This window comes from Hibiscus syriacus, unplaced genomic scaffold (assembly GCF_006381635.1).
Source record: "Hibiscus syriacus cultivar Baekdansim isolate YM2019G1 unplaced genomic scaffold, ASM638163v2 tig00110202_pilon, whole genome shotgun sequence".
NCBI classification, from domain to species: Eukaryota; Viridiplantae; Streptophyta; class Magnoliopsida; order Malvales; family Malvaceae; genus Hibiscus; species Hibiscus syriacus.
Window position 1 is genome coordinate 645961 of NW_024062625.1, and position 17239 is coordinate 663199.

Here is a 17239-nt window from a genome sequence, read left to right on the forward strand (position 1 = left end):
TAACTCTTTATTTTAACCGTATATTAAGACGTTAGATCGCATAATGCAAATATATTAAAACGGATAAAGAAGACGTGGGAATTAAAAAGAAAACACTCGGGGAGATATGATGGCCATGTCCGCATCTCTGCAACCACAGCCTTTCATCAATGGAATTCTCCTATTTTCCTCTTCTAACCTTCAATTTCATCATCGCTCTACCACCATCTTCAGGTGAACATCCCTCTACGTTGTGTCTATTACCCACATCTCATTTTGCTCCTTACTTTCTTCCATTTCTTTTCAGAGTCAAGTCAATCATCCTTTAGTAATTTTACTCTCGTGTTGCCAATGATTTTTTTTCTTTTTTTACGGTCTGGGTTTTGCATAAATTTGATTATAATATAATCCGTAAAAGTAGCTGCTTTAATTGGGGGGGGGGAATAAGAAGGAAACTTGGGCATCCTTGACTATTGTGGTATATATTACAGGGGCAGAAATGAAAGATGTATTTCTCATAACTTGAAATTGTATGTTTATATTTCCTGTGTTAAGCAAATTCTTCAATGCTTTGTGTAACTGATGCTTCACTATTTCGATCAAGCTAATACTCTAATACTTTGTTTAATTGATTCTTCACTATTCTGATTATTATAAAACCGTTGTGTTGATGATTGATGAAAGGGAAACTGTGAAACGGGTTTATGCTAAAACTCGTTGCTAGATGACTGTACTCTTGGACCTCTTGACTTAGCTTTGTGAAATTGATAGTTCCTTTGCTGATGAAGACAGTTTTTTTTCCCACCATTTGCTGAAATAGTGAGTAAAAGCAAAAGGTTTAACATATGCCTTGTGCTTCATATAGGTGCTCTAAGATTTCTGACACGAATGCTTTTAGAAACCTTTTTAATTTAACGTTTTAAACCTTTAATTTTATGAGAAGTTATTTCCTTAAAATCAGTATTGTGTAATTATCCTGGTTATGTGATAAAATTTAATGCTATAACCCCAGATTTGTATCTTAGGGCCATTTTAATTCTACAATTTTGATCTATTTTCAGGTGGAGATTTGGAAGAGACCAAGATTCAAGTCTAGTTACTAGTAGAACCAAGGGTCAAGCATTTCGAATCTTGGCCAATCCTAATGTATGCTTCAATCAAGGCTTCTTCATGTATAATGCCAGTATATTTGGTTTTTGAATATGGTCAAAGATTTGTAGGTATGTGATTATTAATTTGGTGAATAAGTGCTTCATGTTGGTAAAGTTCTCCATGTCTAGATGAATACTGGTTCATCTAGAGGTAAAACCTGAAACTGTGTTCATGATGGTACATAATTTAAAGTGGCCTTATCATTGTGTTATCACTTGATTTTCATATCGTTGTATGGAGACAGAAATGGTATTTATTTCTTCCTGTGCTTTATGAAAAATGTCCACGACCAAATGTTTTTTTTTTTAACTACCTTTGGTTGCATGGATTGATTCTTTGCATCACTCGTGGCTGTAAGCCATAAATCAAGAAATCATTGGTATCAAATAAAAATTCATAAAGAAGATACAGATTGAAGCATGGCCAGATGTTTCTGCCAATAGCTTAGTGAGGAAAGCACTGATTGTGCCTGTAAATGATGTTAGGTATTCAATCTATTGTATGCAATGTCTAACACGTGAGAATCGAACAATTCAAAATATTAAGTTAGTTTATTAAAATGTTATCTGTTTAGTTCAGAATCAAATAATTTAATGTCATGCCTTATTTCTTGATTTCGTTTGCTTTTTATTTTTTTGTCAGAAGATTCTTTATTGTATTAAAATCACTTTAAATGAGTTGGAGTTGCAACCTAACTACCATACTCCCTTTTCTTGAGTTATGATAATTGTTGTCAAGTTATTCAATGAGCTTGCTGTTTGGAGAGACAAAATATTATTTCTTCTTCCACAGTTCTCTCTTTGTATGCCACATATTCAACTGCTAGAACATAGACGAAAACATACTACTTTTTATATCAAATTGTATTTGATAATGTTTTTTGTTTTTCCATTTCGTATCTAATAGGTATATTCAGGTAAAAGAGATCCGGGTAATGAAGTCCCCATGGTTGACCCTTTGGAAGCAAAGCGGTTAGCTGCCAAACAAATGGAACAAATTAAGGCTAAAGAGAAAATAAAGGTAAAAAGGATCTTATTGTAGTGAGAATTTGGCATGCAACTGCCCGTTGAATTTCTAATAGAAAATTTTGTATTTTTGCTTGTTCTCTCTTCTCATTAGTTTGCTAGAGGGGTGTGTCAACAATATAATTTTGATTTTACAAGTTTTTTATGGGAAGAATGGATGCCATAGTCTTAGGGCATGATTTTGCATCAAAATGCTTTCTTAAAGGTGTTATCTGGAACTGTTCTTGATCTTTAGAGAAGACGCCAAATCGAAGCAATTAATGGGGCGTGGGCAATGATTGGTCTCACAGCAGGCTTAGTTATTGAAGGACAAACAGGCAAAAGTATACTTGAGCAGGTAAAATGAAGGAAACAGAATAATTCCCCTTCAGTTGGCTGCATTGCTGATACATTGATTTCGTTTTTGTTTTAACTCAGCTGGCAGGGTATTTATTGGCGATCATCCACATTTTTGTGCGATAGGCTTGTGGCCTCTTTGGACAATTTGGGGGACGTTGAGGTCGATCTTGATTTTTTCCCCCACATTGAACATGTAAGATTATCAAACAGTTCTTTCATCGTATTGACTTTGTAAGATTTTTATTTGAATCTCACCAGCTTTTCACGAATCTGTTTATAACAACCGTAATAATTCTTTATGGCAAATGGCGTCATCTTCTAGCGCAAGTTACTTGTTGCTCTATATAGTTCTGCATTAGGTTCTTCATACATTGTTTTCCGGTGTCTTAATGCATTTTCGGTTAATGGTGATAGTGTGATACTTGGTGTGATTGTATTCATTTGTAAATGATTTTCGAGACCATATCAGTGTCTGACACATGTCCATATGAGACGCTTCCAAAATACGGATAAGTTACGTGTTATGCTTTCAAATTCCACGTGTGCATGCATTGTCTCTGATATATACTAGTTGTATCAATAAGCACATAAGAAGTTTCCAATCACCTTGATAGATACGGAAATATAAATTGTGGTCGCGGAGCAGCACATGTATATACAAGATAAATCCTGAGTTAAACTTTATGCTCGAAACAAGAAAAAGGTAGTTGGGGTATGTTCATAAGAGGCATCAATGTTGAATGTGTCAGAAAAAACTCGTTCTTCTTATCCTCCACTCCTCAACTTGCTACCTCGTTCAAGGGCCATACCTGTCAATTTCGTAAAACTCAATGTTCTTGTACTTCTGAGATATAATCTCTGCTTGAACTTTTCTTGCTGTATCGGTTGCACATCCCACAAGAATAAGAACTGAAGTGCCTGCAAATCCTCGGAATGCAGTCAAGTGTGTTGTTTGCTCAATCACGGCAGGACCAGCAGCTAGGATTGCTAAAAATACTGAACCTAGGACTGATATCCGACTAAGAACCTATATTTCAATCATAGACGCAAACATGAGTCCATGGAAAAATAGGAATGTAGTCAAGTTAGAACTACAGTTTAAGTTCAGCTAAAATCTGTTTTCAATACATACTGTAAAATTAGTTCAAGACACTAAGCCACTAATGACAGTTTATATGAGTAAAGCAAATTACCGTCTTTAGATATGCTGCGGTACTTTTACCAGGTCGGACCAGTGGAATTGAAGCGCCTTGACGCTTCAGTTGTTCGCTAACATCATCAGGGTCCAGTTGAAGAAAAGTGTAGTAGTAATTGAAAAAGGCTATCAACAAGATATTGGTAGGAAGGTAGAGAGAACCTACAAACATTTATAACATCCATTTATATACGTATAAGGAATTCACTAGCTTAAGCATCCATTTTAAGCACCCTTATATTTATGATTTTATCACAATTTGTGTCGATGCAATCTATTTGAAGAAAACATAAAATATTACACGATAAACTGGCAGCTTTATCTCAGAAAACATAACGGACTATAGAGCCAAGAAATCTCTCGTATCAATCCAGTATAAATTTTCATTCTTCAAGAACTTCTAACAGTCAAAATTATTAGTCTTACCTCCAGGATTCAAAGCCAGTGCAGCCTTCTTTAGCACAGATATTCCTGTAAATCTTGCCAAAGTACCAGGAAGTGCTAGGGATGATGTGGAAAATATAATTGGCATCACTCCAGAACTGTTTACCTGGTTGACCAAAGCAATTGAATTGTATACAAAGACTAGACAGTACATGTCAAAGATAGGGTAGTTGCACATACAACACCCAGTGAGAGTTTGAATGATCAAAAATACCATCACAATGTCAGAAACATCACTTCCAATTAAATAAATGTTAATATCCGAGTTCGATCAAACACTATGAGGTTAGCAACTGAAATTTAAACAAGTTATAAACTGTCATCAAAAGATGTTGGAAAGATTTGCTAGCAAGATAAACACAATATTCAAAAATGTATTTATCAGAAAGCACAGGGACAGCGGAAGAGAAAGAGAAAGAGAGAACATTTCACGGGAATTAGGTACACAACTTCCTGAGAAATGATGACAGTGGTAACGAGATGGAGAAACTACTACTTTCTACAGAAACTAACAAGCAACAGGAAGAACTACATAAAGCATAAGCCGTTTCACACTATCTGCGTTCAACTATATGGATCCTATTTTGCCGGTGTGGTCTATTAAGGCATGTTCCAAATAAGCTCCAAAATATGTGTTTATTTGTACAGCTATACGTGTGGTTACCAGTCTTCAACATCTAAGGCTAACAAAGTGCCTTGTGATTTCATCAAGAAGAAAATTGGTGGGAAGAATGCCAGCATAGCACTTCTTGCTACTTTTAGGTTGCTGCTAGTACCAGACTCAACAGAATGTGGTTAAGGATCTAACTACTATATCTTTTTTTTTCCGGGTTATCTATCATCCTGCCATACAAAATCTTGACAAATATGTTAAAATGCAATCTCCCAAGCCCAGATTATATGAAAGACAAAGTACACACCCCTATTGAAGATATGCAATTAAAATTGACTGCAAAACTCATGGCTAAACAACTTGAGAGCACAGAAACAAGAAAAGAATGATAAACATGTGATCTTTGTATATAAGATGCACCTAGGGAAACACATTAAGTTTTTTCAAGCTTTCCTTATGATAAAATGGGTTTCCTAAAACCATTTTCAAAGACATGATCAACATGATAGAGTACAACATTGTAATTAAGATCACAAGCCATAAGCAAAACAGATTTACCTGTACATAAGCTACCTCTCAGTGGACTACAATAGTGAATGATGATAGAGATTACGCCTCAATAAAAGATTATCAACCCTAAGAATTAGTACAGGCATAAATCATTTGGAATTTTAACCCATTTTATGTGTTAACAGCCGGTGTCAAGGATGCTTCTACATTGAGTTCTCATGCAAGCAAAGTGCTCATTCTAATTTCATTCCACCTCAAAGATTTCGTAACTATTAGTGTCAAGCCCATCATAGCATTGTGTACTTCAAAGAACCATTGGAACACATACCTTAAAGGGTAGGTAAGCAGATTTCTGAAGCCCTCCGCTCCTGCTGGTGTATCTTGAGGCATAATTGATTGGAATCTTCCTCTCTGCTTCCTGAAATCCTTTGTTGAGATAGTTAAGTGTCATTTTCTATCAGTTTTGGAACTTCACTTAAGCAAAAAAAAAAGTGAGTTACCTGAACATAGACGATGCCAAGGACCAACAGGAAGAATGAGATAACGATGGCAACAAGTCCAACGTAGTTACCATCCTGATATGCCTGTGCAACTGTCCTTCCAAAAGATGCCGGCAAGTAGGATAGAATATTTGTAAATATTAAAAGGGATGTGCCATTTCCCAGTTTAAGATCAGAAATTCGTTCCCCAATATATGTCGTCAGTACAGCACCAAGCGTCAAAAGGGTGACAGAAGACAGAACCCACTGTGTGCTAAAGTCATTAACATATGGACGAAGGTAAAGTACTTGGCCAATTGCCTGCCATGTAACATAATAACACAAGAGATGCTATTCAGCAAAGGTCATCAGCACAAGCATGTAAGGTGGAGAATAAGAAAAATGTAGAAAGCTGGACCATCTAGATGAGAAACAATGATGTATTCAAATGCATGAAATAAATCTAGCTATCAGAAGTAGTCTGCACAAAATTCATACTTCAAAGGCAAAACAAGCCTAGAAGATTAATAAAGATCTAGTTGTTAACAAGCATTTTTACGAAAACAACAAACAAACATATATGGCAACATTACATAGAGCAGACATAAAGTTGAAATTATACAAAAACTTTATTTCTAGTTAGCTAGCCTATTAGTCACCTAAGATGTAATTCCTTACCTGTACTATAGCAAAACCAACCGAGGCATATCTAGTATACTGAAGAACTTTCTTCCTTCCTGCTTCGCCTTCTCTTTTCTGAAGATCTTGCAATTTAGGGTAAACTTGGGCAAGGAGTTGAAACACAATTTGTGCATTGATAAAAGGAACAATACCGAGGGAGCATATACCAAGTCTACCAATGCCTCCTCCAGAGAATGAATCCAACGTGCTCAGAAGACTGTTCTGATCTAGATTGCCAACGAAAGCCTCTCGTTAACCCCTCCTAGGGGTATATAAACTCCAAGACGGGATAAGGCTAAAAATGCTAAAAGCTTGAGAAATTTTCCTGGTAATGGGCCTTTGAAGAAGTCCCTAAACTCAATGGAACTGTCCTCAATTGCAGCTGCCAAAGTCCAAATGATCCATGTCAACAGCCAAGACGGATAAAATTGATAAACAAAAGATAAAATCTTAGAAACAAACCTGCCACTCCACGAGCTGAAGAAGATTTATCCTTTCTTGTACCTGAGGTGCTCTCAAATGTAGGTTCTAACAAGGCTAGAAAACTTCCCCAAACACCATTTAAACCGGAAGAGATATCTGGATTGATACCCAAGGGATCAAAAACAGATCCTTTTTGGCTGAGAATTAATTCCAATGAAAACAGCAAAGCATCAAGACATTAATTAAAAACATGGAGTTTATAGATATTGTAAACGACCTTAGTACACAAAGCTCTTAAAGTTCTTTGCATAATTCTCATCTTATAATGGCCTTAAGCATCTACTCCTTGAAAGTGCAATTTCTACCCTAAAAAATCAAAAAATTTCCACTCCCTAGAAAACATAATCTACAGTACAGTGTAAAGCATATAAATAAATATATCAACATGAAATGGTAAAAAAAAATGATTTTTCAGACAGAACAAACAAAAGGGTATCTGGAAGAGCTACCTGTTAGAAACAAGACCAAGGTTCCATGATTGGGAGTTGGAGTTGGGTTTTGGGTGGACAGTTAAACTGGCTCTGCAAACATAGTTTCTGAGTGTTGAAGGTTTGGGATAAGAGAGGTTGAAGGAAAGAGGCCAAGAAGAAGCCTCTCTGACCGTTATCAACATTATCCTATAATTTGGATTAACAGATTTTTTGGGTCTAAATCTTATAATACCAAGTGAAACTCAATGGTGGCCAGGGCTCTCTTCGGACTTCATCACCATCTTACTCTGCAGACAAACCAATACTGGAGTCTTTTCATTGTTGGCCCAAAGTGAGCCCATAGACCAACCCATTGTGGGTTTAGGATGGACAATATATCCCACTCTCATAGCATCTAAGAAACTCTTTCGAGGAGACCAAATCCTGTCCAATGCCCAACATGTTGAGGTTAATAAAAAAAGTTTTTCAACATAACTAGTTTATATTATTTTTTATAGAAATGAATAATTTTATTAAAATGATAAAATATTCAAATCACTATAAAGATTTATAACCATAATCATAAATAAAATATATAATTAAGACATTTTCATATAATCGTTATCACAAAAAATTAGTTATTTAAGATCACTCGAAGACCATACAAGGAGAAGCTTAAAAATTTAACCAAAAAGTTCAAACAAAAGATAAATAGATACGAACAGATCTGATCACATCGACAAACTAACAAAAAAGTATATTAAACTATTGAAATGCCACTGACATACAACAAAACATAGTTGAGCAGCGTGAGAAAACTATCCACAAACGCAAAATGTGTATCCAAATCCAATCTAAGAGTCCAAAGCATGAAAGATCAACATGATAATAAATAAGTATCATCTTGATCAGTTAATACAATATCAAATCTAACTTTGAAAAAAAAGATAAACGAAAATAACAATTAAACAATCGACTAAAAACGTACCAAAAAATAGATAAAAATGTGTCATAAAGATAAAACTAATAAAAATTAAAAAAAGAAAAGAAAATTATGATATAAAAATAAAAGGAAAAAAATATTAGTAACTACTATTAGAATCAAAACTAGTGTCTACTAATCAAAAGATGGAAAAAGAGATAAGTTGAAATTTAACAGAGAGGAAAACCTATAATAATGTGAAAGGCCAAATTTTTACCAACTAATAGTCTTCATATGATTATTCTTAAAATAAGACATCATAAATTTAATATTTAAATTTTAGCATTTGTCACATTTCTTCCACTGCAAGATTGTGAAGCATTTTGCAAAATTTATCATGTTGGAATTTAAAACCAATTTATAATTCTAAAAAAGGTCAGAATGAAAATAAATGATGTTTTGGGAGCAAACAACATGCACCGATTGAGGAATGGGTGCCCCAGTTGGAGTCCAATAGGGTGGGGATGTCCCCAAATCCCTTAATATATGTTTTCCCCATGCCCCAATCCTTCTTTATTTATTTAAAATGTTGAACAAAATGTGTGAGAAAAGTTAATAATAATTAAAATGTATTGAAAGGAACAGGTAAGTATGGTGCTCTAAATCAAAATTTCTGCAGTGCATATCCACATAAAGAAGAGCAACAAGAGGGTCATGCATGTTGTGCTTTGTCATCTACTTGTTTCCATATTTTTATATTTTATTCTAATCATATAAATATCGTCCCAATTATTCTATGCTAAAGTGGATCCACTTTTTGCTTTAAAACAATTTTAAAATATAATAAGGAACCCCCCAAAAAAAATCGATCCAAGTGGGTATAGATTATAGGTTACATTAATCCAATCCTTATCTTTTTGTGCTTGTGAAAGGTAGGATAAAACGTGGGATGTCAGCCTCTACTTCTTCATGTTATGAGAATAAGTTAATCTCTTAAGACATTCCTTTTTAAGGGTTTAGGTATACCTAATAGTTTGTGTTTTTATTAAATATAAAAGATTCATTTGTATATATTTTTAATATTTTTTAAATTTAGTATGAAATAAATGACATAAGTGGTTAAAGAGATGGTTGTTATCATTAGAGATCTCGAATTCGAGCACGTCGTCTGTAGGATGTTTTAACATTCATTGTAAAATGATTAAGAATCTTTCGAGTAGATGATATTTTGTAATCATCATATACTAATAAAATATATGCTTATTTAATTTAAAAATATATTAATATTACAGTAACGGTGGGGCTTGTTTTATTGTTATTGCATTTTGTCAAAAAGGCATTAATGGATAAATGCAAAGGCTAGAATTTTGGTGGGAAAGCTAAATGGAGTGTCAATATGCTACCTTTTTTAATAGTTGGGGATTCTACCCAAAGTAGTTGAGGTGTCTATTCTATTCAATCCAAGTGGGAGAAGGTGTGAGGGTCCCGGTTCAGGTGGAGCAGGACCACCCGTCCGACGCAATCCATCACCTTTAGGTTTAGCCGCCGGCCGCACATTTATGTTTATACTGTATATTTTGTTTTTGGAAAAACGTTTATACTACATATATTCAACTTCATTTAGACTTATTTTGCCATTTGAACCAATGGACTTTGGATTTCTAGATATACTTATAATTTTCTACGTGAATTGTTTTTTTATTCCATGAATAAATGTTGGTTAAAGTCGTTTTCCATCGTGCGTGAATCTAGAGATGTGAAACCCTAAAACGGGAATCGAAGACGTGAAAAATGCTAAGTTGTGGTTTTGATGACTTTGGATATGATTCACATGCAACCGTATCCTCTTTTTCTTTTCGTACATATTGGATTGTTGGCCAACTTTGAAAATAAGAGTTTTAATTCTAACAAAAATAAACCCGTTGAGTGGCCTCGTATTCTAAATATTGCATAGAGTGTTGTTCTCTTTTGAGATTTTAGGTTTAAACAGTTACGTTTGTAAAGTGTATTCATATTATCAATAATTAAGAATGAATATGAATATATATTATTTTATAATTATTGACTATTAAAAGAAATATAACAAAAGTATCGAAGTCAAAAAGGATTTGCATGCGTAACCCAAAAGTTTTATTCTTCATAAATAAGTCGTGGGTAAAAGCATAGAGTCAGCAATGCATGGTAGTTACCAGTTACGGGAACATAATATCATGGTTGCGTATAGATTATAGGCAAATTGTGGACCAATCATAAGTTGGACGCAATTAGGTTTCATATTAGGTTGTAGCATTTTACAGTTGCATGTCACTGTTTCTTCTTCCTTTTGACTATTTTTTTCTCTTCCCTCATCATCATATTCATAGCCACGTCGTTTCTTCAATAATTCCACATCTTTCGTTACTTTTAACAAATATGAGATGTAATTGTTATTCAGGTTTTAATTTAATTGATATTATTATTATATTGAAACAAAGATTAAGTATACTTAAATACATGATAATTTTTTATTTAGAAATTATAGCATACAAATATAAGATGTAATTATAGGATTTTCTTTACATAAAATTATGAAACTATAAGAAATATGAGTCATGTCGTTGGCCATTTGAAATATAAAAAAAAATAAAAAAAACGTGTTGAAAATGGCTGCTTTGTTATGTACATCTAATTTTTTTTACGGGATTTGATGTACAAAATATGATTGAGATATTATCATCTCTCCCTTCAATGTTAGGAACATATATAAGTGAAGAAGATGGGAAATCAAATGAGCTGGCATGTGTGATTATCATTCCATGGACCACATGCGATGCATGGTTTGTTTTATTAGCTTTTAAGACAAAGTATTACTAGAAAGCATATAATTAAATAATTAAAGATGATTAGCATCTAAAGCTTTCGTTAGTCTTATCTAATTATTAGATAAAATAAGCTTTGGACTGAATTTGTAAGTTAAGAAGACGGACGTGGAGTAGTTGGATTTCTTTCTTTTTTTCATTGCTAAAAAGACCGACATAGAAAGCGTAAAGGCATGTATATAAGTTGGAGAAGAAAACAAGTAAATATTATTTATAATTATATTAATAAATACAATTCGTTAATCAGTAAATAGGCTATGGATTGTTTAAATTATTAAAAAGGAATGGTTTTTTTATATTTACCAAAGAAAAGAAAAATGTGTGGTTTGAGGATCAGTCTTTGGAAATCCATTTCCAATGCATGCGGCGTAGTTGAGTGAAATTTAGTTTCAGTAATAAAGAGACACGTCACGTGCATCAATGGCTCATATGATATTTCAACATATTTATTTGGCTATAATGGAGAATTAAATTAAGGAAATGAAATGAAACAATAATATAATAAAGACATTGTGTGATTACTTAAATAAAGGGTACCCTTAATCTCTCAACATCTCCCTCTCCCTCTCCTAATCAACTCTTTACCCCTCAAAACAGTTGACCGTATTTACATCTCTATCCAACTCAATCCCCAAAATACCAACTCTATCCCCTTCTTTTCTTTTCTTTTCAGTTTTCATTACCTTCGCTCAATATTTTTTCCCACTCTAAATAAATATATTTTATTTATATCGTATTCCCCTATCAGAATCCATCATCAACTACCTTCACACTACTGGGAAGCCAATCTCCATTGCTTCTATTACAGGATTCGGAATCAGTTCCAGTCGAACAACTAGAGACTCCTCTGATGTGGGCAATCGTGTTTTCAGTTGTCGTAAACTCGGAACCAATGCTTTCTCTGTCCATTCTTCTAATCCAATTCGGCCTATCCATACCCCACTTGTAATCTTGTTCAGAGCTTCATCTACAATCTCAATCGTCACCCTGTTGCCAATGATGCTGCAAAACTTTTTCGTTATCAAGCTGGATATATTGCGTCTGATGGGACCAAAATCAACAGGTTTAAAGATAATGGCCTCATCGACAAAATTTAGCAGCTCATGGGATACTGATGATGATGTTGAGTTGGATAACAGCCTATTTGTCAGGCCTAGTTCTTCATCATGATCAACTGTTGAGATCACTGGAATTGTGTGATCCATCCGCTGCTTTATCATCCTCCGCATCAGCAGCCTCATTAAGATCAAACAATAGAGAACAATATTCCTTCCTTGGCTTAGTTGCTCTGTCCTCCTCATGGAGCCAACTGGCTCGGCGCTTTGCAGTTTTCTCACTAGGGGATAACCTTAATTGCCAACCTCCGCTTGCTAAACAAGCAAGTTTCTTTTCATCCAGGGAAATCCATTAGATGTGAATTAGATTACCTGGTCCTGGCATCCAATTAGCAGCGAGGATAAATATAACATTTCCTAGACTGATCTCACGACCATGAGAATCAGTAAGTCGACCTCTCTCCATGGCTCGTTTTATGCTGCCTCTAACTAGCATATCCGCTTCTTCAAAATCTTCAAGCATTACTACAGAGAAAGGGTTTCTCCTAACTGCCTCCGCTATTTTATCCACCACAGTTTTACCACGGAAACTCGCATTGGATTCCCCATCATCACGTCTAGAACCAAGACATACCACAATGGATGAGCCCCACATACTTGATCTGAGAGGGCCAATGCCATCTTCTTCTTGCCAACCCTGTCAGGGCCAGAAACAATAGCCAAATGTCTCCCTTTGAACCGGTACCCTCTGTTTTCCATTGCCTAATTTACACTGCGTCACTGTTGTGGCCACCGCAGATGCTGCATCCCGCTGCCACCACACCTTCTCTATTAAACCCTTAAGGAGTTTCTTGAAGGACTCAACATCTAACGTGTTCAACAATTTGTTGCTTTGCAAATCTTGCAACTTATTCTGTGGTTCAGAAGGTATACAGCCCAAAAAGTCCCGTAGACACTCTTTATTGGTTCTTTCAGGTGTGGTCTCAAGGATCTTTGGTCGCCCAAGAACAAGGTCTGTCTTTACAGGGCTTCCAGGTGGGCTACTTGTCCGCTCCATGGTTGGCTAGCTACTAGATGTGGGTTTAGTTGCAGTGTCTCCCCAATGTTTTTGCTCAATGGCAATTTGGGTTGGAAAGGTTGGCGGTCCTAGCAGACTTGAATTGTACAATGTCGTCATTGAGAGAGCAGCAGGAGCAAATCTCAGAGCCTACTGGGCTGATGAAAATTTGGATGGAGATGCAAGCATGTATCATTCCATTCTTTTGCAATTCTTGAGTCTTCTGCGTCCAGATCACCTCTTGATCCTTAGTCTGTATATAACATCCCACCGTGTCAATAAAGCTAGATGGAAGGGGAAAAAGAATTGCCTGTGCAAATATTCAACACAGAACATACAAAAGGTAATCTAATAAGACTTGGTTTCTAATTGGCTTGAACTTGTTACCTGCGTCTGATCTACTGTTTTGGCATCACTATCATGGGCCTTGGCATTCTGTAACCACTGCGGCAATGCTGGGCAATTTGAGTTTGACCTAGTATCAGAGGACCGTTGCTCAAACTCCTTGGCTGCTAAAAGTTTTGAAAGATCTTGTTTATAATCCTGCATGCATTGTGGGCAGCAGCCAGGTTTCTGAGCAGGGTCGAATTTCTCAGAGGGTTGCCTAGTTTTGCAGTTGTAGTTTGCAAACCCCTCAATGGGGAAAGGGACTCAACAGAGCGGCCAAGTAGCCCATTGCTCCCAAGCCTGGAAGATGAGAAGCATATTATTACAAGCTAATCAATAATACCCACCGGCTACAAAATTGATTGAAACCAGAAAAAGAGTCCCAAACCAACAGTCCAAATTGCAGCATCTAAGTGCAAAATTTACATAGGAACCAAATAGAGCAAGTAACACAAAGTCAAACAGAAACAGAATGTAAAAACCTCTTATCGACTTAAACGAACCCTTTTGCCTTAAGCTGAGAGGGAATTAAAAAAATAGAGCAGAATCAACCCTTTTCCCAGAATAAAATCCATTAGTCCCACAGTAGCCGTGGATTCTAGAAACAGAAATTTCCTGATACCCACTAATATTCAATATTCAAGTTCAAATGAATTCCAAAATTTGAACCTTTACTTTTCCACGCATCATCTGAGCGAATTCAAAACCCAAGCTAAAAATAAAGAAACATAAGTAAGCTTTGTTAAAATAAATACCTGGAAAGCATTCCTGATGAGGAGCTTTGGCAGCGATAGGAACAGCCTGCAGATCCCAGTCATTCCATTGAAGGTGATAAACTTGACATCTCAAATAGGTTTCACAAGTAGCAGTTCCAATCAACCAAACTCTTGCACTCCCTTCTTTAAATCTCCCCAACAGCTTCCCCATCTCAACCACTGCGGCGCGCCCGGCTACCGATACCGCCTGCTGCTGCTGTTGAACCCCATCGGCAAGACCCACTGCCTGATTGTTCTCCACTAACCACTTCAAGTCACCCAAATCAAGAATCACCCTCCGCAATCCAAGTTTCCAATCATTGCTCCAAACTTTAGTGCCCAACTCCTTGATTTTTGCAACCATTTGGATCACCCCTCCGCAATCCAAGTTTCCAATCATTGCTCCAACTTTAGTGCCCAACTCCTTGATTTTTGCAACCATTTGGTTTTATCCAATGTGAAATCTTTCTCCAAACGAACCACCTCAACGTTTCTCAAAACCCCATCCATTTCCTTACTCTCAATCTTCCTCAAAATCTCCTTAACAATCGCTTCCGGTTCCGAATCACCGACCAGAATACAAGTTTCGATTGAGGGGAGGCGCGGCAACGGCGGAACAGGAGCTACGACTGGTCTGAATCCTAATCCGATTGGACCGGCAGTGTTGGCTGAGTTTGAAGTCGTGGAGCTTAATAATTGTTCAATGGTTGCTTTAACAGGGCTCGAAAAACTGGCCTCGCGCATGACTCTACTACACTTGGATCATCAAGAATCGAGATTATTAATTGTTCCAATTCCACCTTAACAGCCAAAAGCGTTGCTGTTGTTGCTCAGGACATCCACGGCGCTGATGGGCTTGAGCACGTTTAAGGGCAGCCATCAAGGCATTGGAAATTGGTGGATCGAGCCCCGGGCTGCCACCGCTATTGGAGCTTTGAGCAGCGGGGAGACGCTCCAACGCGACACTGAAGCAAAGCTCCAAAGCTCGACACTGCAAAGGATGAAAGAATTGGGGTGGGATTTGATACATGCTTGGCGAAGGAATCCGGAGGGAGACGCAAGGAGCGTCTCCGCCACATGGAGAGCGTCGTTTGGCCGTGATTCCGACGGCTTGCTTCGGCTATCGAATGATCAACACGCTGGCAGCCTCCGGCGTGAGGGTCTGTTGGATCGTGCTTAATCCAGCTCTCATTTTTTTTCTCCTTTCTTCCTTATACTCCTCCTTTTTGGGTATCTATATTCCCAAATTGTTTAAATTTTCTATTATCTAAAAAAAAGAAAGAAATTAAGAAAAGATTGTAGGAATGGACAGAGTGAAATGAACCACCAAAAGAAAGCTTTTTACAGAAAAAAACTAAGAAACCATAGATAGAGAAGCTTACAGTTTGAGTGATTATGTGATCTTTTATCTAAACTTGGGTTTTTCCTCTCTTTTTCACAATTTTCTTCAGAAAAACAAAAAGGTGGGTATTAGAAAGAAAAATCAACGCGAAAAGGAAACATCAGATCCCCTCTTTCACAAGAAACTCACTTCTTTTCTCTTTCTGTTTTCTTTTGCTATCTCTTTCTATTTGATTCATCAATGGCCAAAAATATCCAGCAAATTTAAGACTCTACCTGGCCGCCATACATTGGGTAAAAAGTAAAACTTGGAGAAAAAAAGCGAGAGATAGAAAGAAGATGAAGGGAAAAGTAAAATTCGATTAGGGAGGGCATGAAAAAATGTTTTGTATGTATTCGAAAAAGAAATGAAATTATTAAAAAAAAAAATTGGAAGCAGTATGCAAGGAATTCTGAAAAATGCTTTCCGGGCAGTGCGAAATCTCATCTGCTCTCCTTTTTGGTCATCCCACATTCCCTTTCCCTTCGTTTCTTTAATATATAGTATTAGTTCAATAATAAACTTAAAACTTACTGTCTCTTGTCTCTCTGTACATCAATACATTAGATATAATAAAGTGAGACAAACACCTTTTTGTTTTACAGAAAAGTATTAAATTATTTTATTTTCTTTCATACTTTTACATTTCGTTCATTTATCATCATTACATTAATTTTTTTTTTTTACATTTTTCACTTTCATGAACATAGGATAGGTGGATCGATATATTTATATTTTAAATCATAGTTTTTTCTTTAATAATGCGATTTTTTCTTACTATGATATTTTATATTTATTTTTACTATAATTATTAATCATTTAATTTCAAAATTATAAATATTCATCATAAGGAAAAAATTTTATTTTATTTATAGTAGAATTTCAAATATTATATAAAAATAAGTTTATCTTATATTTTAAAATTAATCATTGTTATCCAATCAAATAATCAACTAATTCATATCAAATTTTGTAAAGGTTTAATATGGATACTACATTTCCAACTCAGCTTGTTTCATTCGTAAATATCAGAATTCAAACATCTAGTTTTTATTTAAAAAACCTAGTATCTTAGTCCCACTAAATTAATTGATTGTTGATGTAATATTATATTATTAACTCAACTGGTAATTGATTACTTTGTTACATCTTAAAAACGGAATAAGTGTCGTCTAGTTAGTGTTGAAAATAATTACGATGAATGATAAGAGACGGCGAGGAGTTTGAAAATAAACTGAAGTTTAAAAAAAACACAGTAATTCATGTGTATTTTCAACAAACTTTGTGCTTTTCACACTGCAATGGCATCACACGAATTAATATTCTAACAATGTAATTTTTAATTTATTAATTGTACTTTCCATGAAAATAAAATTTTAAATCAATCAAATATTTTTATCATGTTAATTTATAATGTTTCAAAGTTTTTTCAAGCTTGAATTTGGGTTGATATATATAATTTTTTTTAAATTTGACTTATTTTCTCAATTATACTCTCAATCGTGCATTTTTTT

At 35.4% G+C, this 17239-nt stretch overlaps 2 protein-coding genes and 1 pseudogene across 2 annotated transcripts; 1 reads left to right on the plus strand and 2 right to left on the minus strand.

Annotated features, from left to right (window-relative positions):
* Window positions 1-50: 50 nt before the first annotated feature.
* Window positions 51-2699, plus strand: LOC120218966. The gene is made up of 5 exons (XM_039215830.1): window positions 51-213; window positions 1041-1125; window positions 2038-2151; window positions 2392-2493; window positions 2574-2699. Exons 1-5 carry the CDS (start codon window positions 107-109, stop codon window positions 2616-2618), a joined length of 453 nt encoding a protein of 150 aa, XP_039071761.1. The 5' UTR covers window positions 51-106; the 3' UTR covers window positions 2619-2699.
* Window positions 2700-3077: 378 nt separating this feature from the next.
* On the minus strand, window positions 3078-7546 carry LOC120219024 (preprotein translocase subunit SCY1, chloroplastic). The gene is given in 9 exon segments (XM_039215889.1): window positions 3078-3522; window positions 3689-3852; window positions 4117-4240; window positions 5586-5675; window positions 5758-6057; window positions 6415-6668; window positions 6671-6799; window positions 6880-7037; window positions 7350-7546. Coding segments are annotated over 9 exon segments (1614 nt in total). The 5' UTR covers window positions 7514-7546; the 3' UTR covers window positions 3078-3291.
* A 4038-nt stretch (window positions 7547-11584) lies between these two features.
* Window positions 11585-15650, minus strand: LOC120219025 (annotated as a pseudogene).
* Between the last annotated feature and the right edge of the window lie 1589 nt (window positions 15651-17239).

Coding starts and splice junctions, on each gene's coding strand:
- LOC120218966 (XM_039215830.1), top strand. CDS start 107: ATGATGGCCATGTCCGCATCTCTGCAACCACAGCCTTTCATCAATGGA. Junction 2,152..2,391: donor AGGCTAAAGAGAAAATAAAG/GTAAAAAGGATC, acceptor CTTGATCTTTAG/AGAAGACGCCAAATCGAAGC. Junction 2,494..2,573: donor GCAAAAGTATACTTGAGCAG/GTAAAATGAAGG, acceptor GTTTTAACTCAG/CTGGCAGGGTATTTATTGGC.